Consider the following 26525-nt stretch of genomic DNA (forward strand, 5'->3'; position numbering starts at 1 on the left):
CAAAAGAAAAATTCCTTGAGACCAAAATACATAGAAAAATTGCGTTGCCTTTATACTGAAGATTGCTGTGATAAGTGAGGGACATCAGATGAATTCTTGCTTGTTTGCATATTTTTCACAATTAGTCTAATTGATTGCAGTTTTGGCATCAGTGCACTAATTAAATGACAAAAGTTTCCAAGAAAATCTTTTAAAAATAATCAAGGGAAACACATTGTCTGTTTGAAGTTTCTAGGTCTTGGAATATTTTTTTATACATAACAGATGGTTTACAGGTTAATATCCTAAGTGTACATTAAGAAAACTCAGAGGTCAGCTACATCTGTTGTTACATTCAGAAGTCTACATTATTTCTCCTCAGACCCCACTACAAGTCTGACAATAGGGAAAAATGAATTATTGATTCACTAGTAATGATTTCATGTCATGAGCACTGTTCTTCAGCAACATCTGTTGATTCAAAATCGCTGTTTCTCAGACTTTGTAATTCTCTCCAGACCACTTGTCTTTGTACAACTTCTTTCTCCTTCCCTCCACTTTCTTTTCTCCTTCTCATTCCCATTTCTGTTTGTCCAGGGCAGGGAGAGAGAATCACCTGTAATGCTGTCTCTTATTTGCACTTCCTGGGAAAGGCAAGGGGAGCTGGGCAGGCAGGGTCATTTCCATCTCTCTGGCTCGTGTGACCCCTTGCAGCCTCAGTCTCAGCCCTGGCCTTGAGCCACTGCTGGCTGCTGCCATTTCACTCTTGCCACCTTTCTTTGGATATGTTTATAACCCCTGTGGGGCTTCCAGCACACAGTATACATGACATTCTCGCCTGCACTTACACTGCCAGCTATTAGCTCTGTGCTGCCTTTTCACGAATTTATGTTAATAGAGCAAAACCCTCCTTCAAAACGAGCTGTAGATGAAATCTGAAGTTTTATGTAAGGAATAATCTGATCCTTCATTTTAAGAAGTCTCATCTATCACCACAACAATTCTGCATCCTTATTCAGAGCCAAGGTGTGACATAACTGAAAGTAGTGAGAGCATGAGGTCATTTCATGAAAGACTGAGGTTACATAACACAGTTTCCTATTGACTGACATTCTACACCATTCAGTCACATCCACTATAGAAACCTCAGCTCCTTCCTCCAAGCCTCACCACTGCTCCTCACCTCCTACCCAGGTGTCCTTATTTTCCCTCAGTCAAGAGGCAGCAGCTCTGGGATTTGTCCCCACTCAGGTTCATGCTGGTTTTCCTGCTGGCACATCCCTGCCAGCTGGGCAGAAATCCATTGCCACCACCTGCAGGCTCAGCCAGGACTAGAGCAACACACCCTCCAGTGCACAGCCACTGCCCTATGTGAAGGTAGGAGGAATGTAATACCCTGGAGCCCTTCTGTAGAGCTTAATTGACATTGAACAAGAACAAAAAAATGAAGGTGGAAGCAGTCATATAAAGTTATTTTCTTTAGAAATATTTCTTTTCTTTAGGAACACTATAAGATCAAAAGTAAGAATTGTAACAGTGCAGCATTTGTGACCAAAATAATTTCTATCACTTGCCTAGAGATGACCCAGCATTACCTGACAAGCATCAGATTTGCTATCAAAGTAGCCAGCACAGAACATATTTTCTGTGAGTTCTGTTCCATAAATTTCAGGACTTCTGCACTTCTCCTCTGGAATAAGTGGAACCAGTGTTTCTTGCAGGACATCTGAATAACCAGATATATCTTTAAAAAATTTCCCAGAAAGGAAAAGAAAGTCATTTTTATAGAATGTCAAGAGCATAACAGGAAAACTCAAGGCACAACACATTTAACACATAATAAACATATTTAACACCTCTCAGTAGTATTCATGTTATGGACACCTTTGAAATAAAATAATTTTTATAGTGATCATTTTCTGATCCTCGAGGCAGACTCCATAAAATAACAGTATTGCAATGTCCAGTCATTGATATATTTTGGCTTCTCCCTTTTTCTAGAGACTCAGCAACAGTACCCCAGCACTCTGGTTCTCACCTGTTTCCAGATGTGATAATAAATCATCCTTTTTTCAAAGACTCCACTGCTTTTTATCTTTAGACTGCACATTAGGCTGGGATCTTTGCTCATACTTTATCTGTCACCAAAATGTGGCAGCCAGCTCCTCAGTCCTTCTCATCTACCTACATAGGTCTTTGCTATCTCAGCATTGAAGCAGCATGGTTCAGCCTCATAATCCTGAAATTCCTCCTCTGAAAGGATGGGATGATTTTTTCCACCTTTCTCAAGCTGGGTGTAAGCACTTCTTAGCCCAAAGTCTACCTGGCCTTCTCCTATCAACATTTTCAAAGTTTCTTGATGGTGAAGTTAAAAATTTCTATCTGGAGAAATCAGGGGAAGGATTCACTTTACTAAAATTCCAGGTGTTGGCACTCCAACAAGCTACTTTCTCCCCTCCCAGTCCACTGAGATCTAGCTAGCTCATAGCTCCTTCCATCCTGAAATTAGTGCAAACATTTGGTCAAAGGAACCACACTCCAAATTTCAAAGCCTATAAAGGAAGTTCAGGATGACTATTTCAGATGTAAATGTTGTAAACTCCAAAGGTAGGTAAAAAGAATCCCACCAGAAGTCCCTTGCAAAACATTTTACCAAACTCTCAGCTGTATAACATATACCTGAGCATTATGCTTTTATTATCATCATTTTTTTCTACAAACAGCAGATCTCATTTTACTCACTCTCATGCTTGTGTCCCCATCCAGAAATCTGACATTTCAACTGGTCAGGGAAAACAGTGTTACTTTCTGGCAGGCAGATGGGCTGAACAAACTGGGACTTCACAGCACAACGTTGGCCGTTCTTCTTCAGCTTAATCAAAGCTGCAGAACAGAAAATGCAGGAGGAAGAAAGTGACTGTTCCTTTTCTTTAATGGGATTGGCAGTAATGGGTCTCAAATACAAATTTAATTATCCCCTAAGCCTCTCTTAATTAAGATATTTCAATCAAAGACAGACAGACTCATCTCAACAGCACCTGATTTCACAGCAAATTGAAGGCTGAAACATTCAGCTACTCCCCTTGTGGGAATATTTATTTTATGCTATGCTCACTGAGCAGATTTTGCTTCACTGCCTCTGTAGAGAAGGGGGAAGATAGAAAATACATGTGTCTCCTCCCACCTTATAGTTAAATAACCGTGACATATCCCCAACTTTCAGCTGAAATAAGTGGGATGTGCAAATACTCACTGCTTCTGAAAGCCTGGCCACTGGCCTAATTCCAATTCCATTTAAAAAATTAATTACTCCAAGAGCTGGTGTGTTTCGTGTCCTGTTATCACTGAGTTCAGCGAAATTCAAGATCTTTAAAATTAAGGAATAAAACCTTGGGACATTTCAAAACCAAGCTTCTTGAAGCTGCACAATATTACATAACCTACACAATCTTTACTAACCAGTTATGGGGTTGTAAACAGTGTGAATACATAGCTGTGCAGCATCATGAGGTTGACACTGAAATATTTCAAAAATTGGTTCGCCTGTAGCAAATCTCTTCAGTTGGCTATAAAGCAGCAAAGGGGGCTTTGTACTGAGTGGAGCAAGGGCAGCATGTTGGTTTGGCCACACCACTCAAAGAGCTGAGGTAATGTGGACACACCTATTAAATCTTCTCATCAGGCCTTTAGGAAGCTCAGAGTTTTGTGAGCACAGCTGTGTGGAAAGCAAGTGACCTCACTGGTGCTATTTCTCTACCAGCTAGTTTTTTTGCCTTAGTGGAACAAAGAAGAAGTATCTCACAGCCTGAGAAACCCACACAAACCTTGATCCCAAATGTCCTCACCTTGCTCCTCTTCCCCACTAACTCTGTCTGCTTCTGAATCCCTCAAATTTCCTAGCAAACACTCATGTGATGGTTGTTTCCTTTAGAAAAGTATTTTCAGCAGGACAAAACTCTTCTGTTGCATCAGTAGAAATCACTGTCTGGACAGAACAAGCACCTGCATCTTCCCCCCACAACACAGTTTCTTCTTTCTCATTTAGTTTTGCAGTTGGGCTTGTCTTAGGCACCCCATGTTCAGCTCTCCTAGATTTGGACATATCCCACTGGTGAGGCATGCCTACCTAATTTCAGAGTAATTAAAAAAGCTATGAGGTCTCAAAGCATCATGGGGGGTTTTCACCAGGAGATTTGAGAGCAGAGTAATGTCTCAAATCCAGTTTATCTCCTTGTACACTGTGACAGAGCTCCCACCAACACAGAACTTGAATGCTTTTTGCTATAGAGTAGAAAATACTCACCATCTGTGAGCCAAAAAAAAAAGCCAGTACATGCCTGACCTAAAATATTCCCAAAGTCAGGCTATTAAATAATCTCACAAAGTGCTCACACAGCTTGATGCCCTGGGGTGACGTGACAACTTTCACAAGAGCAGATCAGAAAATAAGAAATAAGTTGCTGCTCCATTGTCATTCTGACTAATAGTATAAGGTCAATCAGAAGGGCATTTAACTTCTGACTGATAAGACAGCTGATTTTTAAATCTATCCCAGTGTAAAAAAATGATTCTTAGTGCCACAGGTTTTCAGAGCAGATGGGGTTATTACATTCATCTAGTCAGATCCTTTATACAATACAGACAATAGAATTTTACCAAGTAATTCCTGCATCAAGCCTACAGCTTCTGGTTCAGTTGAAAAAATGCCTAATCTCACAAAGACTTGAAGTGATGATCAATCTGCCACACATCTAGGTAAATTGCTCCAAAGGCTAATTATCATAATTATTTAAAATTTGCAATTTATTTTTCATCTGAATTTGTCTAGCCTTCAGATGCTGTTATAACTCTGGTAGAACTAAGAATCCTCTGCATTCAAAAACCTCTCCTAGTATCTATGATTTTTCCACTCTAAAGGCAGTTTCTAACAGACCATCTAAACTTGAAACTAGGTTGAGTAAATGGAAAATAAAACTGTCTGAAGACAAATACTCACCAATATCATGTTCAGTAGGATTGAATACGGAATACTGAGGATGCAAGATGTATTTCTCTATCTCAAATGTCTGTGTTACATCAGTTGTTTTATTAAATATTTGTTGACCCAGAACTACTCGAATGGTAGATTTTAGTGGACTGTAATGCAAAAGAGAGACAAGCAGTTCTGTGATTAGCAGGACAAATGCAGCTGATTTTCCAGTGGCTGGGTATCCTATGAACCATTATAACCTCAGCCTCCCACCATGTCCATTATTTACCCTCTCATAATGCCTTTACCTGTTCCCCAGGCTTCTGCATACAGAGGGCAAGGAAAAAGATGTTACAGTGAGACCCATGCTCTGTGGGTCCTGATTAGCCTAATTAAAGGCTGCTGCTTCTTGAAAGAAGGAAAAGGCCAGCACAGGCACTGTGCCCAGCTGCTGCTTGGCTAACAAGCATCTTTGGGGGTGCTAACACCTCTTCTAGAAACTCAACTGAGTCAACTTAAACTCGGCTTTGCCAATGATTACAAAAACTGCTTAGAAAGAAAGGAAGGATCAAAAGATGAGTCAGTGGTGGATATCTCGTTTCTCCAGGAAAACAGTCTACTGAAAAAAATTACAGGCATGGGCCAAGATTTAAAGGTGCTGGCACTTTGACAATTCAGGAACATCCGGGAAGCTTCAACTGAAAAGATATCACCAGTTCTGAGATTTGCTTATCTATGTTAAATCTGTTGTCCAAAATCAAAAGCAACCTGGTGAAGTCCCAAAAGCACATGGATTTAATGGGAAACTTCACAGCCAGAGGAGAACACAGTATTTGCAATTCACACCATCTTTTCCAGCTATCAGTTTTTCACTCTAAGAAGGCCACAGTCCTCTGATATCCAGTGTCCTAGGAAAGTAAATTAGTAAGAACAAGTATAGCAACTGGGAAGTAAGGGACATTTGGGAATAATCAGGAAGTGTTTAGGAAGGCAATATAGTCTCTAGCTTTGAAAGCAAAAGAATTCACATTTCACTCTTGTTCTAAAACTAATTCAAACTGCATAAGTCTACAATGAATTAAGTTAGCAAGTTTCTTCAACATTGGAGCACGCCTGTGTTTTGTTACCCAGGGCAGGAGAAGGAAATATCTGGTGTCACACATCATGCACAGACACAGAGTGGTTTGCGTCATTGCAGTTTCCCTGGTTGCATTTCTGTGCCCAACAGGTACAAAAGCACCACAGAACCTCCCCCAGTACTGAGTGCACAGCAGCCATGGACTCAGAGGAGATTCTGGGCAATTACAATGCAGAGAGATAGAAGCCACCCTGCTACAAGAACTATGCTAAAGATTAACAAAGGAAAGGGCAAAGGGTATTCTGTATTACTGACATACAAGAAGACAATAAAATGTTCTTCAATCAATATGTAAGGCCATGATTTTCTCAGTATTTTTGCAGCAGTAAATCAACTTCCTTGAAAATCAAATTTTGGGCCTGTAAAACAGCGGAAGTTCACTTTCTGGAACAGTATTTAAAATAATTTTAGAAGCACTGAATGGTTCTGCTAGGACTTACAGATGGTTCATTCAGGAAAAGAAGTAAAACAGGAGGGGTTACAGAAAAGAAAAAAGAAATAATTGAACTGCACAGGTATCTATTGTCGCCTAGTGGAAAACAGTTGGAATTGTGACTACCAGAGGTACTAAACAAACAGAAGAGCACAGATTACAATGCAGTAATTATGGAAAATCTGTACATACCAAACGACCAGCTGGAAGTGGGTGGAAATGTCCTGAACAGCTGCCAAAGTTAGTAGCTATTTCACAACATTTGAAAAACAAATGCATTGTGGCTTGGGCTCCAAATGCTTCAGTACAGCATTCACAGTGGTATTATTAGCTCTAAAAGCTATCAGTGTCTATATTCTGGCAAAAGGTTTTCTGTTTCTCTTGGCTTCTTTACTATGCAAAGGAACAATGGGTATCAAATGATGTAATATTTTTCCCTTCAACGTGATCAAACTGAAATCAGGGAAAGTGTTGAACATTTGTAGAAAATTAAGTATTTAGAATAAAGTAAGAGCATCCTATAATCAATATTTTCTCCAGTGTCCCACAGGAGAAAACAAAAAAATCTCTCAAGAAAATCAGCTTCAGAAATTTGACAGTTTAAGTTCTTCCATGTGGCTTCTTGTAAAGCTCAGCCCACTCTATTTGTGTCAACCAGCAGTAATTTATCGTCTCCAATAAATCATTGCTTGGCTGTCTCAGCCTTTCTGAACAAAACACAGCAGAGAGCACAGTCATCTCTGTTATATCTCAAAACAGGCATAAACATTCAGAAAGGTAACCAAGAAGAAGAGAAATACTTCTGTTCCCCTGCAGGTTCTTGCACATGCAATGCCCCATTCTATGTGCTGCTTCACCCTACCTTATTCCTTTAGTCAGGGTGTTTAGACTCTTTGAGACTCCCTAAGGAACAAGATAAGGGCTTATGAGATTGTAGTAGTCCAAGCCATTTTTCAGATCACGAAGAGTATTCAAATTGCCAGAAATTCCTTTTGACACACCGTTCTTTCATAATCTCATCTTCTTTCTTGTTTCAGTTCAGGTTTGTTGTGAGGACCCACTGCCACACTAAGGGGTGAGCTTACCTGTGAGCAAAGCAGTGTGCTGCTGACACAACCCAGCATGTCTGAACCAGGCTGCCACCACAGAAACTCTCTCCAATATATATAGCTGCTGTCCAGGGGTGAGATCCAGGCAGAGATGAAGATCCCCCAACAATCCTAGGTCTCACAAAACTTCTTTTTTTATGTCTTCTTCCACATGGTCTTTTGGTGCTTGCAGAACTATCTACTTTGGCTGGAACTACTGGCCTCCTTTCCCTGCTTGCTAAGATAAAAAGGGATATGGCTTCAGACTACCAGAATCTTTCTGTTTTAGAATTAAACACCATGTCTCATAAATCTTCAGGATGTAGACCTCTCATTGTTCACAGAGGTCCACTCCCTTTTCTGGGCCTGTAATTCCCAGAGTGATGACAAGTTTTACCAATGTATCAGTAATTTCTGGCACCTTGCATGTTCTAGCAGAAAATTTGGTGATATTGGGATGGTTGTGACCAAAACAGTAGTATGACACTGCTTCTGTTTCAGGACAAGAATCACAGACTGTATCACAACTCCAAAAATGCAAAAGAAGCCTGTTGTTTACTGGAAACAGTAAAATATTCAACACTTCTGGGAGCAGTAGAGCATTCAAAATGACACAGTGAAACCTTGTTGTAGTATCAATAAATCTTCATTCATTCATAGCATGGATTTTAAGAAAGCCTTTACATACCACAGTTTGGAATGTCACAATACTCCCAAGACAAACTGCTGTCCTTCATGATGTAACACCAGGGCTTATCATCATCATCTGGATTTCTGGTGAATTCAGGGGAAGAGGGAATTACAAGCATTAACCACAGTTTTGTTCCAAGCTTCCCAAAGGTTTTCTTTTTCCTCTTGCACCATACAGAGCACTGAGGGCTCTCAGATTTTGAGCCATGTGACAAAGGACTCACCTACAAGGGTGAGCAGCTTTTCAATATAATTATTCATCTTAAAACTAACCAAGACTAAGGTTCTTTAGGACATGAAATACTGACACGACTGAACACCTGTAAAACTTGCCTACAAGTATTTGGATGCATGAGCACATTCACAGCATTTAACTACAGCCCACACTGAAGTGCTTTCACAGGTATCAGCTCAGCTATTTTCAGAACTAAATCCTATCGGAGAGATTCGTGTTTTAGGTTATTTTTTAGGTGAGGAGATTCCAACACAAGTAGAATCATAGAGAATCCATAACAAGAATAGCTAGCAAAAATGAATTTGCAAATCTCAGGTTCACATTCCCTGGAGAGTCTGAGGAAATGAAAGACTATTTCAAGAAAATATTGTATTCCTCAGAAAGGTTGGGAAAAGAAAAAGGAGTAATGGAAACCATTTTTCCCTTTATTACCTTGGTGTTAAACAGATTTTGGTTTGATTCCATTAGGGTTTCTCTGTGGTACACCTGTCTTTATCAGTGCATTATAAGTGACCAGAAATCTGCCCCGTTTACACCTCCAAGAATATAGGGAGACTTATTAGACTAAGAAGAATAGACAAGGTAGTTCAGAGCTCCAGATAAGCAGTAATTCTAATTTCAGTTGGATTTATCACAAGCACTATCTTCGGTTATTTTTTTCTTTTTCAATCTGACTGCACTTCAGAAAAAGATAAGAGCACTTTCAAATTCTCAGAACTGAAGAAGCAACACAGGTTGAGTCATCTTCCACCAACAATGTTTCTAAATTAGACTATTTGAAGAAGAAGATATCTGCAGGATTATATAGTACAGCAGAGATATCCCCAGAAATTGTAACAAGCTGACAAAAAAGTGAAAAGCTTTTTTCTCAGCTCTACAGAACATGAACACATCAGCTCCTACACCATTTTGTTCTCTGCATTTCAAATCTGGAAGTGAATATTGGGCATAAATGATGAAAATCAAAGGGCTCAAGTTTCATCAAAGCACAAAATATGTGCCAGGTAAATTGCCACACTGTGCTGGGACACCATAAATCAAATGCTGAAATGTTTGCATGAGGAGCAAGCATTGGAAATCAAGGTGGGAGGGTTTAAAGGACAGGGTAGGAATTGTTTATTGTTAGTTTGTGTTAGATAGAGAAGGGCTACTTTCAGCATTCATGTACACTTTTTATCACCAAACAAATTAAGAAGTGCAGTAGATTCTGATTTTCCTGAACTACTGGTCTAAGTTCCATAAAAAAAAAAAACCACACACACACACACATAAATAAGCAATCAAGCAAACAAACAAAATCTTCAATCAAGCAATCAAGCAAACAAACAAAAGGCATCAACCAGTAATTTATGAAGAATCATCTATAGTTTGGCAGGTTTAGCATTTTTTCATCTCCAGGATGAGAAATATTCTCTCTAAATAAAAACATTTCCTTTATTTGTGGATATCCATTGAGCTCATGGATACCTCAGAAACAGGGGGAAGAACATAAGGTGACTGAGGAGAAGGCACAAACCTACATAGCACAAGCTATTTTCATTATAGCTTAACTGCATATAGAAAACTTCAGGAGAAATGTAGTTTATCATTATGTGGTGCAATCAAAATTTAAACACTGGGACATCTTTGGCAATAGTTTTCCTTTGTAAGAAACCCAAAAAAATAAATTTGACATCCCATTTCAATCTTATTTAAATATAGTGCTTTGATTTTTCATTTTCAAATAACTTGTCCCTTTTAAAAATATTTCTTTATGGTATGTCTTTCACAAGCAAAGAATAAAATGTTAAATTTAGCCATTTCAATTTAGCTAGTGCATTGATTTCTCCTTTTGGATAAGCATTAATGAACAATGTCAAAAGTTTTGCATTATGGTCTCATTTGGGAAAAAAACCTCATTACCTAGGGGAAAAGAAAAGGACCTGGAATTTCCAACATTATTTTGTGTCTGAGCTTCTCTTAGCAGACCCAGGTATTGATTGAGCCTTTCTACCAGATCTTGTCTTCTGTAAATCACTCTTGTCAGGCTGGCTGATTACTGAGGTCAGTCTGGCTTTCCTCAGACAGGGGAACCCTGCTTTGAGATCCCTGGCCCTTCTCATTTCCACATCACGTCCATCTCTGGATGTACAAACGCAGGACAAACAAGAACTTTCCTCACCTGCAGTAAGGAAAGGGTCCCAGACCAAGCTCCACTGCTTTCCTAATGCTGTCAACATGAAGCTCTTGGTAAAGCAGGTCAGAATTCCAAGGCAAGCAGCTGTGTCCAGAGATGGTTGTCTTGGCTGTCCCTCTGTAATCTGTGCCATTGCCGATGTAGCACCGTTGGCTCGGGACTGGCAGAGGAAGAGACTGGTCAGGAATCAGGAATCAATGCTAACTGCATGTTAAGTACTTACTTCACAGCTGAGGGTTGAAATGAGAGCCCAACTTTGTAATGCCTTTTTCCTTAAACAGGACCTGAATGCACCAAACAAGAATTTTTTTTAATAAAGAAAAAAGGAACCCAAGAAGTTAAAACCTCCGCTTAAAATTAGTAGTAAGTTAAGCTCATTTTACACAGGAGCAAGTAACTAATCAAGAGACAGAATGGCAGAAAATTAGAACAAGAATTTGTACTGTGTATGGAAGATTTCAGTCAGCAATCTGCAGCAGAGTCAGCAATATGGCTGGGATTCCTCTGGTCTAATTTTAGACACAACTGAGCTCATCTCTGGAGGCTCCCTTTTTAGTTAATTAAGAGAAACAGAGATTTCTAGTGCCAAATCGATGCAGCCTCTTTGAGGTAACTTTCTTAAAGTGAGGTAGACCCCATAAACTCCTGTCGACATTGAATGAATCTCCATTGAAAATATAGGGTGCTTAAGGCAACCAGCTCAAACAGAAACATAGTACTGAAAATAACATAGCACTGCTCTGCAAGTGCTTCAAGGGACTGATTTTTGAAAATACTTCTTTTAATGGCCTCATATGTACCCATATATATATATACAGACACTATACTCATGTATATTACAAATGTGTAGCTACATGTTCCAGATACATCAATTTTGCAAAATTCTAACTAGTAGGTTGAATTTTCTTATTCGAAACCCACATCTTTGTCACCTGCATAAGGGCTATTTCTTCAGCTAGGTCTGACACATACATATTCCATGACCTGTATACTCAGCTGCCAAGATCTATCAACAGCACATACCAGCATTATGGCTGAAAAACATATGGGGATGCATTTGTATACAAATAGCTACACTGAACAGAAAGCCTACACCTCAAAACACAGCTAAGAGCATCCCAAAGGAAACACAAAACCATCTAATGCACAAAAAGGATTAATTGTGACCGAGCCTCAGAGGGTTTCTTGTCCCAGCCATGTCAACATGACATGTCCTTGACATGTCACAAGACTGGTGGAATCTTCTTCTAAACTTATAGGCATACTTGAAGATATAACATCATTGGCCAACTGCTGAAAAACACCCTCTGAGGATGATCCATCACACCACACAGTGCAGACAGCTATTGCCAAAGACCTGTTTGTTTTGACAGAATAAGGTGACGCATGAACCAGGGCACATAACCAGGACTGAAATAATGAACCACTGTGCTGAACTGCTGCTGTTAATTACCCTGCCAAGTCATCAGTGTAGTGACAGAACTCAAAACCACAAGCAAGCATATGGCATAAATTTGGGAGATGAAGGTCAAGAAGTTAGGTGGAAGAACATTAGTTGGTATACAAACACTTAGCTAAATCCACTTTCTAGCTTGGCCTGGCAGACACTTCTGACATGCTGAGATCACATTTTCTCCCACCCACAACCTGATTCAAATTGACTTTATTCAATGACTATAAAAATAACATTATATCAAACTCATATTTTAAAAACCATAATCTAGGACCTCACAGGAAATAACTTGTCTATCATTTGTACTGTTAGAAAGAGTAACCATGTCTTGGCAAACCTGCCATTTAATTTTTGAGCAAGTTGCAAGTTACCCTGCTTTGTTTGCCTGAAACAGTGTCATGAAAATACCACAATCATGCTGCATGCTATGTTTTTTCATTTTTGCAGGTGCTGTGTTTACTTGTGCTGTATTTATTGCATTCAGAAACAATTTAGAGTGGCTACTTTTATGAGAATGAAACAAGGGATTGAATGTCAGCACAGACCCAGGGCCATATTCTGCATTACCTGTGGTTTGGATGTCTTGCAGATGGTGTTTTCAATTTGTGCTTATCCTTGTCAGGCTCAAAATCCAACAGATCTCTGTTTCATCAGGTCTGCCAGTCATTGCTAAAGCTGCCAGCATATTTTAACTGGAAGAATTTGGCCTCTTTCTATATCATCCCTCACGTTCTCCTTCTGTAGCTGAGAAGTTTAGATTACATCTTGCACTTGTTGAGGGGAACAGGGATATCTCTGAGGAAGTTTTTTGTTTCTTTTTTGTTTTATGAGGAGTATTTTGGAAACAGGCATAACTTGAGTTAATTTGCAACCTGTGGAAAGGCTTCTGAGGTGAAAAATTACCATTCATTAGCAGCTTTCCGTTGGTCTGTGCTCCACTCCAGAAGCCTTTACCTGACTGGTTGGCAGCAGCACCATGGTACCCACTAAGGCCATGAGAAGTATCTGCAATGCTTTATACATTTTATCACCTATAATTCAGGAAAAAAAGTTTTAAAAAATATCTCTGCAATTATTGCAGTCATATAGACCTTTTGCCTCTAATTCTCTTTTTTTGAACTGTTACAGCACTGAAAAACTCTCTTTTCCCCCCTTTGTCAGAAATAGTGTGTAGGTGGTCTGCTTTCAGCAGTTCTTAATGGATTGCTCTGACTGGGAACTGTTCAGTCCCAAATCCACATAGCTTCCACAATGTCTCACAACTCTGAAACATGCATATTTTCTTATGTGGAAGAAAGTCATGGAGGATGTAATATGTGTTTTCTTGTTCATTCATTTCCCTGTACTACCACAAATCACTGCTAAGAATAGAAATGGCCTAAATTTTCAGATTATGAAAGTTTTGATACAAATGCAGATTCAAGTTACTCTACAGTCCTATGCCACTATCACCCCTGTTAGTTTATTTTCAGAAAAAATAATATTAAAATTTTAAATTATAAATAATTTCTTGTTGTGTTTTATTTTTTCAATCTAAGGTATTTCAATAGCTCACATAAAACATTACACGTGTTAAAATTTTGTATTTTATAAGCAAGTCACAGCAAATCTCTGCCTTTTCCAAAAAAACAGGTTTGGGTCTTAAAATTAACAGCAGCCTGAAATAGCAGTTATCCAACCAGTTCTAATTACTAACTTCCTGAAAGCATTTCACAAGACTTTTTGTCTCCAGATATTGTTTCAAGTCCTGTAGTTATATACCTGAACATTTTCAGGAGTTTGTTTTGAAACTCTCTGCAGAAAACAATGAATCTTTCACATTTTCTTTTCCCCAAAACACCTCACCATCAATTTTCCTGATGTTTTTGAGCTTGGAATGTATTTTCTTTTCCAGATACACATAAGCTGTTTCATTCTATTTATAAAAATATGGTTTTTCATCAATGGTTCTGATTCTGGGACAGGATGGTTTAAAGTAACCCTTTCATTCAGCAATGCTTTGATTTATCCCTGACCAACATGTAATGCGTTTATGAAATACAATGTTAGATTAATTTTATTTCTATGTAAAGCTGATGGCAGGAACAGAGAGGGGGGAAGAGGAAAAGGACATATCCAACCTAAACCTCCCCTGACTCAGCTTGATGCTGTTTCCTCAAGATGAACAGCAATGAACAATGATTTTCTACACCTCTGCATTAATTTGTTGCTTACATGGCCTCAGCATTGCAGGGTGTGTTGCCCTTCAAGCCATCCTTTACCAGGGCATAAGCCAAATTTCCTTCCTGCATGAGTTCAGACTCATGGGCTGCCTGCAGAAGGGTTTGTCCTTTCTTCATTCCACCAGAAGTTCCCTGATCTCCCTTCCTGGGTAGCTGTGAGATGCCCTCAGCGATGAATGGTGTGAAAGCCTTTGATTTGAGGGAGCTGCACTTCCCCTGCTGCACAGGCAGACCATGACTACTCCAGGCTGGCAGGAAATGTGTGAGAGAGAGGAGTCTCTGGTACTCGTGGAGGTTGCTCCTACCAGCATCTCATTCCATCAAATTGTGTGAAACACAGCACACACAGACACACACACCCTGCCAGGTGTTCTGAGAGCAATGAGGCAAATATTCCTGTGCTAAATGAAACAAACACCATGAGGAGAGCTTTGGAAGACATCCACCCAGTACTGCTCCCAAAGGAAGATCTGACTTCTAGTGTGTCCCTATGCCACTGAAAATCTCTGTAAGTATCTAAGGAGCAGACTCCACTGAAGAGACCAGTTGCCATTTTTTTCACTCATTAATGATGAGAATGTGAATTCTGATGACATGAGGCATAGGTACGATTGCGTGGCAGTAGCACCAGGACTGGACTGTTCCTGGCTTGAAGCAAATTGCTTCACATTTTTCCTGCCTGTCTGTGAATGTGAGCAGTAATAGCACCCACTGTGGCTTTCTGAGTTTAAAAATTAATGAACACATACCACAAGTGAAATATAAGGGGACCTATGTATCTATATTTCAATATCATTCAATCATACTGTTACAATATTTACCTATATTTCAATATTTCTGTTTGGGATCATGAACAGCAGATTGCACATATACATAACAAATAACTGATTCAAATAATTGTGTCACTTTCTAGTTGTTGAATAGCAGTAAAATCTCTGGACTGACAGCACCTAACACAGGAATGAATGCCTGCTGAAACTGCAGCCTGATTATGACACAACCAATCTGTCTGAGCTAAAAGCTAGGCAGAAAACTGGAAAAATTGGCATCTTTTTGTAATCAATAAATCTAGCAGAAAATTAACATGTAAAACAAGGATGGATTTAAGACTGTGGGGAAAAAGAAAAAAGTGATTTACCTGCACAAAACCTCTTAAAGTTGCATCCTGACATGAGGATGGCACATTACATTTACTAAAATTAGACTTATTTTTTAATATGTTTCTTCTTTAAAGTGTCTTTGTACCTTCATACTTGCCAATGTTTAGATCGTCTGAGGTAAAATTGAAGAGATTTATATCTATAATAAAAGCTAATGTACAAAGCTACCTTCTGAATAAGCTGAATTCTTTAATATAAAAGTTTAAATCCAGAAATCTATAAACTCTGCCAGTACTTTCTTACAGTTTAGAAAAGTAATATCCTAGATAGGAGGAAGGAGTGGCTCTTATTCCATTTCATTTTTCTATTTATTATCTTCAGTTCTAGTACAATAGTTATGATTTACAGAGTCATAAATGCAATCCAATAGGTAGGTATATAAAGCTAATAGGAGCAATATATTTAGGAAAAAGGCTGTCAAGAGCTAGGGGAAAGAAATTCTGGCAACAAGAAGCCAATACCAGTACTAAATTACTTTGAGAGTTACACAGACTGCTATACAGGATTTTGAAGAATGTGTAAGTGCCTAATTCATAGTGAAAGCTTTCATTCTTCTGAATATACCTGTAGGTTCTTATGTGCTTAGAGAATGAGCCAAAATAACTCTCTGGGCAGGAGAAGGAACAGACTGTGTAGCAGTAAATGATGGTCAGCAGAGGAGCAGCTGCTCTGTAGAGAGATTTTAATGAGAGATGGGGGTCTCTTGAGCCCCCAAAACATCCAGAGTAGGCTGAGAAAGCAGAAGATGGAAGAAACAAACAATGCAGTAATCCAAGGATGAGCTGCATCTTCCACATCTTCCTTTCAACCACCTTCTTGAAATTACACAGCACAACAGACTGCATGAATTAAGAGATGTCAGTCCCCTTGGATTCAAGAGAAGATGTGCACTCTGTAACATAATGAACTGAAACGACTGTCATGTCCCAAATAAATCACAAATAGGACTAAAAACACCCTAAAGGCTTTCAATTAACCAGCACCCAGCAGCACTGCTGCCAAGTCAGGCACTCTCACAAGACTTAGGACTAAGCAGCTGCTTCATATTAGAGGCTGCTAATATTAATCATATTATTTATACTAGGATTATAACAAAGACTTGTCATCTAAAAAGGCAACACTGTAGGAATAGAGAGCAAAACACAGAAAACTTGGTACCCACAAGCATCTGGAAAATGCACATCTATGTAAAAATAAAGAAGTCATTTCTGGATCTTGAACCTACTCCTCTCTCTGACCGGAGAAATTTTTTCCGCATCTTTGGTATCTGCCTTATCTCTCATCCTTACAGAGGCAGTCCTTGCTGTATGCCATGCTGCTACCAGCACAGCTCATTAGCTCTCCTCTCTAGGCCACATTTGCCAAGGTGTCAAACATAAATTTCTAATCCATAACCTCCATGCAAGCTGTATTTCCTTCTTCATTTTTGTTTTTCTACATATTAGCCAAAAGCTTTATTATGGTCCTCAAATTATAAAGAAGTCTGGGAGATAAGAAGAGCCTGTCTATCATTGCTCACATCTGCCACCTCCATAAATGACATGGAATGGCTGTTTTGCAAAGCCACAGCTGTCTCTGGTCTCCTGTTCACCATCCCCTGGAGTGGCACTGTCTCAGTGCAATGAATCACAGGTGGGCACTTAGTGGACAATGCCATGCTCACCCATTTCTTCATCTTCCAGTGCCTCTTCCACTGATCATTGCAGGCCACAGTCTACTGGGCATAGTTTTTATCCATGTAACCCCAGCATTGTAGAATTTTCTTTTGATAATTCAAAGCCTGATAAAAATCCAACCCACCATTATTATTTCTGCAGTGGTGCTCTAGGCTTTCTCTTCATTATCCTTGCATTATTAACCCATGCCTTCCCCTCATTCAAATTCTGTGGTGACATATAAAACTTGTCCTGTGCAAATAACATAATCACCTCTTCAAGCCATATTAATACATGATGTTGCTTTTTTATCTGCTGTTCCATCTATTTTTCCACAACTGTGGAGAAATAATGACTTTATTCTTTTTCACCTAGTTTCACTACTAAGCCCAGTGCTTCACAAATGCAAGCAACAAGCATCATCTCAGCCTCACTTAGAAACCTTTTTCAAGTCTTACTTACAGACCCACTTGTCCAAGTTCAGGGGGGGACTGACTGACCACTTAAATGCCCATTTTATCATTGTCAGCCAAGTGACCTTGTTGCTGTACTTCATCCTGTTTCCCCCTGCATTTCTAGAAAGTAAAAAATTAAACACTAAAAGCATTCTAGTACAGGGTAAATATAAACCAGAAAGTTAAAATTCATTATCTTATGGCTTCTTCAGAAAACAAAAAATATTTTAAATTTTCCTGCCAGCCTCCAGAGCTGAATTTCCTTTACTAAAGTAGCTTTTTTAGTAGAAAACTGCCAACACACTATTTCAGTAAATGAACCACTAAAAAGGTGGGTTTGCTGTCAGTTTTTGCTAATTCTATTACCTCAAACTCCTCCAGTTTAACCCCTAAAGATGTGGCCAAGAAGTTTTGGGGTTTTTTTTCCTGTAGGTCATTATACATTCAGCTATTCTATCATCTTCCTTTTCTGAAAATCCTCAGCCTACTTCTGACATACACCACATCTCCTTACATAACCAGAAGGTTTCCACAATTAGCATTCCAACCCATGCTTTCTTTAAAGATATGGCACCCCTCTAATTCCATTATCCATAGCCTAATGATGTAAATACCCCCAACACTACAAAGCAGAGTTTTCAAAAATACCTTCACCAACTTCACATTTCATCGTGACCAATATATTATCAAAACCATTATGTCTACCTAAGCCTTAATCCAAAGAAAATTCAAAATATTTAATCCTCTGTGCAGTGCTCCCAATGTACTCAAACCCAGTGCAACCCACAACCACAGTGAGCAAATGCTTCAGGAAAAGACTTGGTGACTAAGAGAATAAATATACCCCACTAACATATCAGCATATAAATAAAGCATAAATAAGAATACATCAAGAATAAATTTAAAATACAAATAAGTACCCCAAATTTACTAACAACTGACATCCAACCAACTGTAACAAAGCTGTGGTAAGAAAAACTAAGTGCTTTTACATGGAAATCTGGCAAAATATCTATTCATTTCCATTCACATTCCATTCACCTAAAGCAAAAACTGTGAATGCAATGGTGGGGTGTCAACCACAGAAACCTAAGGGCACTAACCCCCTGAAAAAAAAATTATACAACTCCTTCCTTTACCCTTTAACCCCCTTTAGCTTCTCCATAAATGCATATTAAAATGAATTATCTGTCCTCTGTCCAGATAACTCCTCCTCTGTGTCCAACATCTCCACCATGGCTCCTATCATTTCAAAGAAACATAAAATGTCAAAGTAATTTTACAATTACATATTTATAACTGTTTTTCATTAATTATCACCTCCAGTGAAGCTAAATATTTATGAAGTTAATTATCTACCAAATAAATTTGTTCTTCATTCCCAATACCAACCTGGGCTAGAGATAAAATATTTCACTGACAGGTCTCTCAGGTTTCACTTCTTGCCCACACTCACCACTGCTGAAGGGTTGGATTTGGGCCCTTTTGATAAATTTCTGTGTTCAATGAGACAACCACTGCTACTCATGATTGGACAATTGATTCTGAATCTTCACCTAGAGCCTGGATTCAGAGCTGTCCCAGCAAGAGCTGTTTCCAAAGAGAATGCAGCCACTCTTTCAGCACAAAAGCCTTATTTCTGAAAATAGGTGCATATTTAAAGACAGTTATTATGAATTGAACTTAATTAAACATGAGTCCTTGAACAATTTTAAACAGCATCTCTTTGGAGAGAGATTTGGTGGTAATGCATCTAATTTCCTTCAAAATTAAACTAATTAAACTTCCCTGAAATCCTATGCATATAAACTGTCTCAGAACACTTTTTAAAATGGCAGTTCTTTCTTTAGTACTGCAAGTTTCTTCTTTAAGAAGAAAATAACGTATTACCACAAAGAATAGAAATCTATATTAAAAACTGTCTTTTGTATATCAATCTCCTTTGTGATGGATATCTCCTCTGTTACTTTTATCATCTCTCTTTTTTCTTTTAAGTCAGCTCATGATTTTCCAGTAGCTATATGGTCATTTATGATAATAGCCTAGAAATATATATACACATACACATATATACACACACATACATATATGATGATTGTTGCAAGAGAATTTTAGGATCAAAAATGAGTTTTGAGAACTGGCAGGGACACTACTTTTGTAGTCCAAAAAGTAATGGACAGATAAATAGGTATATTCAAAATCACAAAAGTTATGATTATTCTGTTACTCACTGTTCAAAGGGGAAGAATAAAATTACCATGCAGTGGGTTTTTTGTTAACAATTGAAAATAGTTCTTTTCATCACATCTATTTATATTCTGGGACTTCTTGACATGGAATGCTGTGAAAGGGAAAAGCATAAAGGAATACTAAAGAAGTTAGACAAATTCATGGAAAACAGGTAATGGTCTGACAGATATGATGGTCCAAGCATCTGCTAAATAAATCCTTAAGCAAGAGAACTGTTTTCAGTACTTTCAAAACCTGCTGGTTTTGCTCCTCAGTTGTACCAATGCCTGAGGCACAGCAGTACTAAAGCTTGTGATCTGATGGATGAAGGATGGTACCTCATTTATTAATGTTAAGATAAATTTGCTGGTTTTCCATTAGACACAGATGAAGGCTGGTAATTCTTTGTGTAAGTCAAGGGCAGAGGATCCCTCAAAGTCATTACAGCTCTATAACAGTCTGGGAGACTTTCTGTTTATTGAATTGATTGATTTCTGCTTTAAAAAAAAATCTAAGAACACATTTTTGCATCACACCTTGGCTTTAAGGTTGCCTCTTTTACTGATAATTCAGAATGAAGTACACTTTGGAGAGGAAATAGTGTAACACTTTCTCTGAATCAAGCTTTATAGCCACCAGGTATTCCAACTAAAGGGTAACCTCACAAGTACATCCTGTTAGACAAGGGAAACTATATAAGACAGTAAAACAGAAACAAAGAAAAAAAGCCATTTCTGTTCACTGCATCAAATTGAAGGGTCAAAGAAAAAATTAATCCAACAAATATTTAAAAATCCTTTCTGAGTGCTCAGAGAACACAAGGCTGTAGCACTTTCACCAGAATGCCATTGCCCTACTGTGGTGATAGTACCAGTCTATAGACCTGAAGACTCATTTATTTGCATTCATTTAGAATGACTGCATCTTGAAAAAGAGTTTTTTCTTTTTTAAGACTTTTTGCAAGGCCCTGACACACAAACACAAGCCTTCAGTTCCCATTCTGTGTAGGGGTGTTAGGCAGCTGAACACAGATGGATTGTAAGCATCCAAAGTCACTTGTTTAGCAAACCAAATGTTTGCTTTATTATTTTCAAGTAATCAAAGAGCACCTGCTTATTTCATGTCCTAAGCTAGTCAGAAACCTGTATGACATCTGTAACACTGCCTTCCTGGTATTTATGATCCAGGCCCTGCTGGGTGGATGTCTCTGTGCACCATTGCTGCTTGGGGCAGGGGAAGCTGATAATAAAACAGGAATTGGAAAAGCAGTTTAATGTGAAAATGAGCAGAGTGCAGCCCTGGCCTGAGCTCCAGTCACACATGTGCTGTGCAGCCCCTCATTCAGATCCCTGCAGCAGCATTCCCAAAGCCTGGGACAATCTCCCCAGGGTAACTAAAGGACAGGATAACTGAGCTAAAATAGGGCTCCTTGTGAAGGACTTAAAAGAGTCCCAAACCCATTTCTCATGATTCATCAGGTACCTGGTGAGTTCAGGACCAACTCATACCCTGTCCAATTTACCCACTCACTCCTGCTGTTTGCTATTCCAGCTGTACTGCTGGTCTCCCAAATGGATTTTTTTTTCCCCAGCTAGAATAGTTGGCTACACCATTTGTGAACTATCAAAGTAACAAAAAGAACACTAGATATGAATTGCAGTGTTCCTTAACAGGTTTTTTTTTATCCCACCACCCATTTGGATTTAGAAAGTGCCCACCAGAGCTACTGGGAGTCATGTCCTCAGTTTTGATGAGCCATGGGATTTATGCACCCAGAAAGACACAGCCAGTGAATTGATGGGGTCACAGGATGGTGTGACTGAAGGTCTATTAAAATTTATGCCTAAAACATGCATTTATTTAAAAAGTAGCCTCTGGCATGATTTGCAGATATAGCATGCAAGCAAGATTTAACCCCTTCTGGGGTAAGTGTTAACTCTTCTGGAGGAAAGTTGTATCAAAACTATGTAGCATCTAAAATATAAAACAGGACTTACACATAGATACCAATAAGCAGATTTCTGTGCCCTGACCCATCAGAGAAAGGAAGGGGTTTTGTATAACCTGTGCTGGGCTAAATGTGCTTAAAGTGCATGGTAACCCAAAGGGTGAGCATTTTCTCTGTCCCACAGTCATTGAGTGCTACCAAAGAACGGCTGCTAGATTTTGTCAGATGTTATTCTCTGCTTTATAGGGGATGTGTGGATGTGTAGGGAGGCAGCAGCTCTAGAGTACAACCCTGTGACTGATACTGCAAAAGGGAAGCATGCACTTATTTTATAGGCATGTGTAATTGGATTAAAATTTCTGTTTGATTTTCTATAAAGTAAAGGGCATGAAAAAATATTTTTAGAAGCAGAGTCTCAGTGGTGAAGTATGTGTTATATTTTACACTGGAGAAATACATTAAACCCTTGTTCTGTGGGACTCTTCAGGTGTTACAAGAAATGTCCTCGAATGCAGAGTACAACAGAGCCAAACCCAGCAGCCTTACACCCAGATGAAACTCCTAATTCTGTCTGCCTGTAGGTTGTTATACTTACCAATATTGCAATACTTTCCTGCATAATTGTCTTTGCAATCACATACTATTTTCCCAGTGGAGGCAACCATCTTGCACTCTCCACCATTCATGCAAGGATTATGAACACAACCTACAAGGAAACACAACCAATGATCAAACCAAGGGTACAAATTATTCAAGAGAATCAGTCCATTTTAACTTGCTCTAGTGCATCTCCTCTGTGCATATGCATTTGGGGGAAGTTTTTCTTCTTTGTTTATGTCAGACCTACACTTGTGATAAATTAAAGAGAAGGAAACTCGACTGATTTCTGCCCACTGAGGTCTGTCTATTGTTTTCACTGCTATTGGATAATGTCAGCTATTGAAAGATATTATCAGTGAACAATAGGTAAAATGAGGGTGGTGATTATTATTACTAGTGGAGATGGTATTAACATTTCTTCCTCTATAGAGGGTTCTGCCAATTCCAGACTTGCCACTGAGCTCCATTAGAATTTATAATAACATATCTAGTAGGGAGCTCAGTTAAATATTTTAAGATCTGTGATTGAGAAGCATTAAGTCCTATCAAATTTCCCAACTCTCACATGGACTCTCAACATCCTAGAAAGCCACTGACTCTCCATACTTTAGTTTCCAATTACATAAGGTGGGAATAAAAACACCTATGTATTTCAAAGGGCTTTTATGAAACTAATTTATAGTGTGACTTACTTGTGAATCTGGGCAGGGTAGAAGTTAGCCAGACTGAGTAGCAGAATAGCCATACCAGAGCACATGTGTAGGTGAAGCACATGGTTTTCTTCCCAACATCTGTCCTCCAAATGAAAGGAGCTGTGCTGGCTTCTTCAGATGGGTGACAACCCAAAGTGTATTTCCTGTGCTGGCTGGCAAGGGTGTTGGGCTCCTGGCACCCCCTTAAAAAAGGAGGAGGCTTCATAATGTAAGCATTACCCCTGCCAGGAATGGGCCAAAAATCATGGGGACTCTGGAGCCAATGCAGGCCTTATGGGATCTTGGAGGCAGGTAAAATTTACATGCTGGTAATTCAAGAGTGGGATGGACTTGGGAAGAAACACAGAGGCAAAACAGCAATATGAAGTGATTGTTGGTGTGCAGGGTGTGCCTCTCAGGCAGGTTATAGTTTTGGAGAAAGAATTCTACCACTTCTCCTATATAATCTGTTGTATATTCTTAAATGCTGCAGATCGGGGTTTCATCCCTCTCTAAGAAAACACTGTGTGTCCCTAAAATTCCTCCTAAAATAGTTGCTTCCTCAAATAAGGATGGGCACCTTGAAGGGATTTCCTGGGTCAGTATAACTGCTCATATCTATAACTCTTGGAAAGGAAATCTAAATCTAAAATATTATCTTTTAGAGAGGGTACATGAGCTGCAAGGGCAGCACTGGGGTGTGTAACACCTCTGAGGCTTTGATACCCTCACTGTCCTTTATCATCGCTCCATGCAGAGTTACAGCTGTGGTACAAAACAGTGCCTTACTTTTGTGTTCCACACGGCCACACTCCATCTGGCCATGCACACACGTGCACTGCTCCACTGCTCCTTGTTGCACTCTTGACCAGCTCACACCCACATCAAAGAATTCGTAGAGGCTGGTGTCAAAACATTTCTCTGAAATGAAGTTTTACAAACAACACAAGCTTTCAGATGTTATTTCATGCAAGAAACGGCATCACAATCTCTATTATCATTCCCTGCTCATCCTTTTTTTCCTGTTGAGCAGATCCATGTTTGTTGACAGTTCTTCTCAAGCTAGCCAGCGTCCAGAGTGTGGAGGCACTGAGCCAGTAGAGCAGCAGCTCCAGGAACCTCAAGACAGAGGTGGCTTTCTCCTAAAGCCCTATGAGCAGGACAGCATCACTGTCCCCAGCACATGCATGTACATAAGGAACAAGGCATCACCCGAAATTGTGCTGTTTTTTCATGTCTCTGTGCATTGCCTACCAAATATTAGTAATTTCCAAACATGTAAGGGATATTTAAATCTTAAAAACAGCAAAGGAAGGGGAAGAGGCTTTTTGTGTTTCCCATGCTCAGAGCATACTTGGATTTATAATTGCACAGTCAAGCTATTTTCAGTTGTCCTGTCAGGAATGGATTGTCTGTCATAACCATTTGGAAATCCACCTACACAAACATTCATGCTGCAGTGGTGTCTCCCATCACAACAGCACTACCTTTTCATTAAGCAAACATTAATGAGCTCTACTTACTATTCATATTTCATGTTGTAACACTGGTGGTAGAAGATACTTACTCAGCTGACAGTCCTCGCCTGTGAACTCCTCAGGACAGGTACAGTGGTACATCCTGTGGCTGTGAGTGAGAGAACACGTCCCTCCATTTTGGCAGGGGTTGTCTGCACAGTGATCTGGAGGAGCCACTAAGAAATTGTTGTTAATAAGTATAGTATAAGTCATGCTTTCTCCTTTTGGCTCCATGAACCATTTTAGTTCCATGCTCAGTGGGTTTAATACCATCTACTAATGTAAAACTAAGTTTGTCCAACCAATTGACAGTGGGTTTGTGGAATATAGAAACATATTTATCCAGCTTTTAAAAACCATGTGGTAGATCTGAACTACGTGGTTCTGAGCTGAACCTTCACGTTCCAAGACTAAGTTGTCTGAAGGGGACAGGTCCAGGCACACCTGGAGTCCCCAGGGCTGGCTCTGTGGTGAGGAAGAAGACGGGCCAGGTGCCCACAAGATGGAGCTGTGCCTTTACACTGGGCAGGGAGGAAGGCCGCAGGGAGGAAGGCCACAGGGAGGAAGGCTGCAGCACTGCCCGGCCTCTGCCACTGCCGGGATCGTGCATCACTTTCAAACTGCACAGAGGACAGCCCTCGACAGAAGGATCTGCCATGGGATTTTGGATTATGTCTAAAACGAATGGACAGCTGGAACCAAGGGAAAAATTATAAAGCAAACCACAAAGCACATTGTCCTGGGGTGACATGATGATGCTTGTATCCCCATTTAAACATCCAAGGAAATCACACCAAGAAAGATGAAAACTGGACCAGTCTAGCATATCTCCATTTACTGGGGAATTTTCTGAATGATGGGAAAATGTGGTGAGAGAGGAGTTAGATGCCAGGACAACTCATGCAATAGAAGCTTTGCTTGGCAATGTGCAACGTAAAAGTAGTAAGGGTCTTGCTGGTCAGGGAGTGTTTCTGATTTCAGGCAGTGCCAAGGGATGTATCTCCCCTGAAGTTAACCAACAGCATGTTTACACCTGCTCCAGAGTTGGCCCAACAGCTTGTCTGCATTCAAATCTTCCTTTTCAATGCTAGTCAAACTCTGCTACACCTCTCCTGGGTTACTCAGTCCAGGTGCTCCTTCAGCTAGACAGTGTGTCCTGAGCATGAGATGCAACATGCACAGGCACACACGAGCAGGGCTGAGGTGGAGCACAAAGGCTGCATCCTGAAGTTTGCTACAGCAGGGTAAATCTGAGCTTCCCCTGCAGGGATCAAAATATTTACTTCAGAAGAGAGTGATGTAATTCCTATCAGATAGCAGGTCTGGGTGTATTCACTGGGAGTTTCAATCCAGGATAACATCAAGGGAAAGCAAGTTAAGTCAGTGACATTCCTACTCTTCCTGCTGTTGAAGGTTATGAAACTTCTAGTGCTGTAATGTTTCCTCAAAGGAAAATCCTGTATTTCCTATTCCCAGTACATCCAAACCATGACCTGATCTCCAAGCCATCTTCTGCTGTAACAAATGTTCAAGAAATTTCTTTGTACCCTTGTTAAATCTGCAAAAAGCACTTCCACTCATTTATTTCTTTCTCAATCTGTTCCTCACTACATCCCACCCAACACTCCAGTCTGACCTTCCAGGCATGTTCTGTGTTGCTCCACCTCTTTCCTGGAGTCCAGGAACAACTTCTGCTCATAAGCAGATGGACACATCTCAGTTCCCAGTGGGGAATCCTGCCCACTATTAACTATCCTTTAACTGGGGAGTGCCAAGTCCACACTTTCTCAGCACTGTCTAAAGCATCCTCATGGGTAAAACACTCCATGCTTGCTAGCTCTCATCTTGACTGCAGCTTCACCTCTCCAAGTCTCTGCTGATTGAGC

At 39.7% G+C, this 26525-nt stretch overlaps 1 protein-coding gene across 1 annotated transcript in view; it reads right to left on the reverse strand.

Moving 5' to 3' along the window:
- The window catches only part of HGFAC (HGF activator), a 38895-nt gene that overhangs the window by 960 nt on the left and 11410 nt on the right, over positions 1-26525 (reverse strand). Inside the window, exons 5-13 of the mRNA XM_066549216.1 lie at positions 24690-24803; positions 23912-24043; positions 22426-22536; positions 10694-10868; positions 8296-8381; positions 7605-7845; positions 4976-5115; positions 2722-2862; positions 1575-1723 (exon numbers count right to left, since the gene is read on the reverse strand). Of these exons, the coding sequence (XP_066405313.1) occupies positions 1575-1723; positions 2722-2862; positions 4976-5115; positions 7605-7845; positions 8296-8381; positions 10694-10868; positions 22426-22536; positions 23912-24043; positions 24690-24803 (1289 nt within the window). The remainder of the gene's footprint in view (positions 1-1574; positions 1724-2721; positions 2863-4975; positions 5116-7604; positions 7846-8295; positions 8382-10693; positions 10869-22425; positions 22537-23911; positions 24044-24689; positions 24804-26525) is intronic.

This window comes from Molothrus aeneus, chromosome 4 (genome assembly GCF_037042795.1).
Source record: "Molothrus aeneus isolate 106 chromosome 4, BPBGC_Maene_1.0, whole genome shotgun sequence".
Classification (NCBI taxonomy): domain Eukaryota; kingdom Metazoa; phylum Chordata; class Aves; order Passeriformes; family Icteridae; genus Molothrus; species Molothrus aeneus.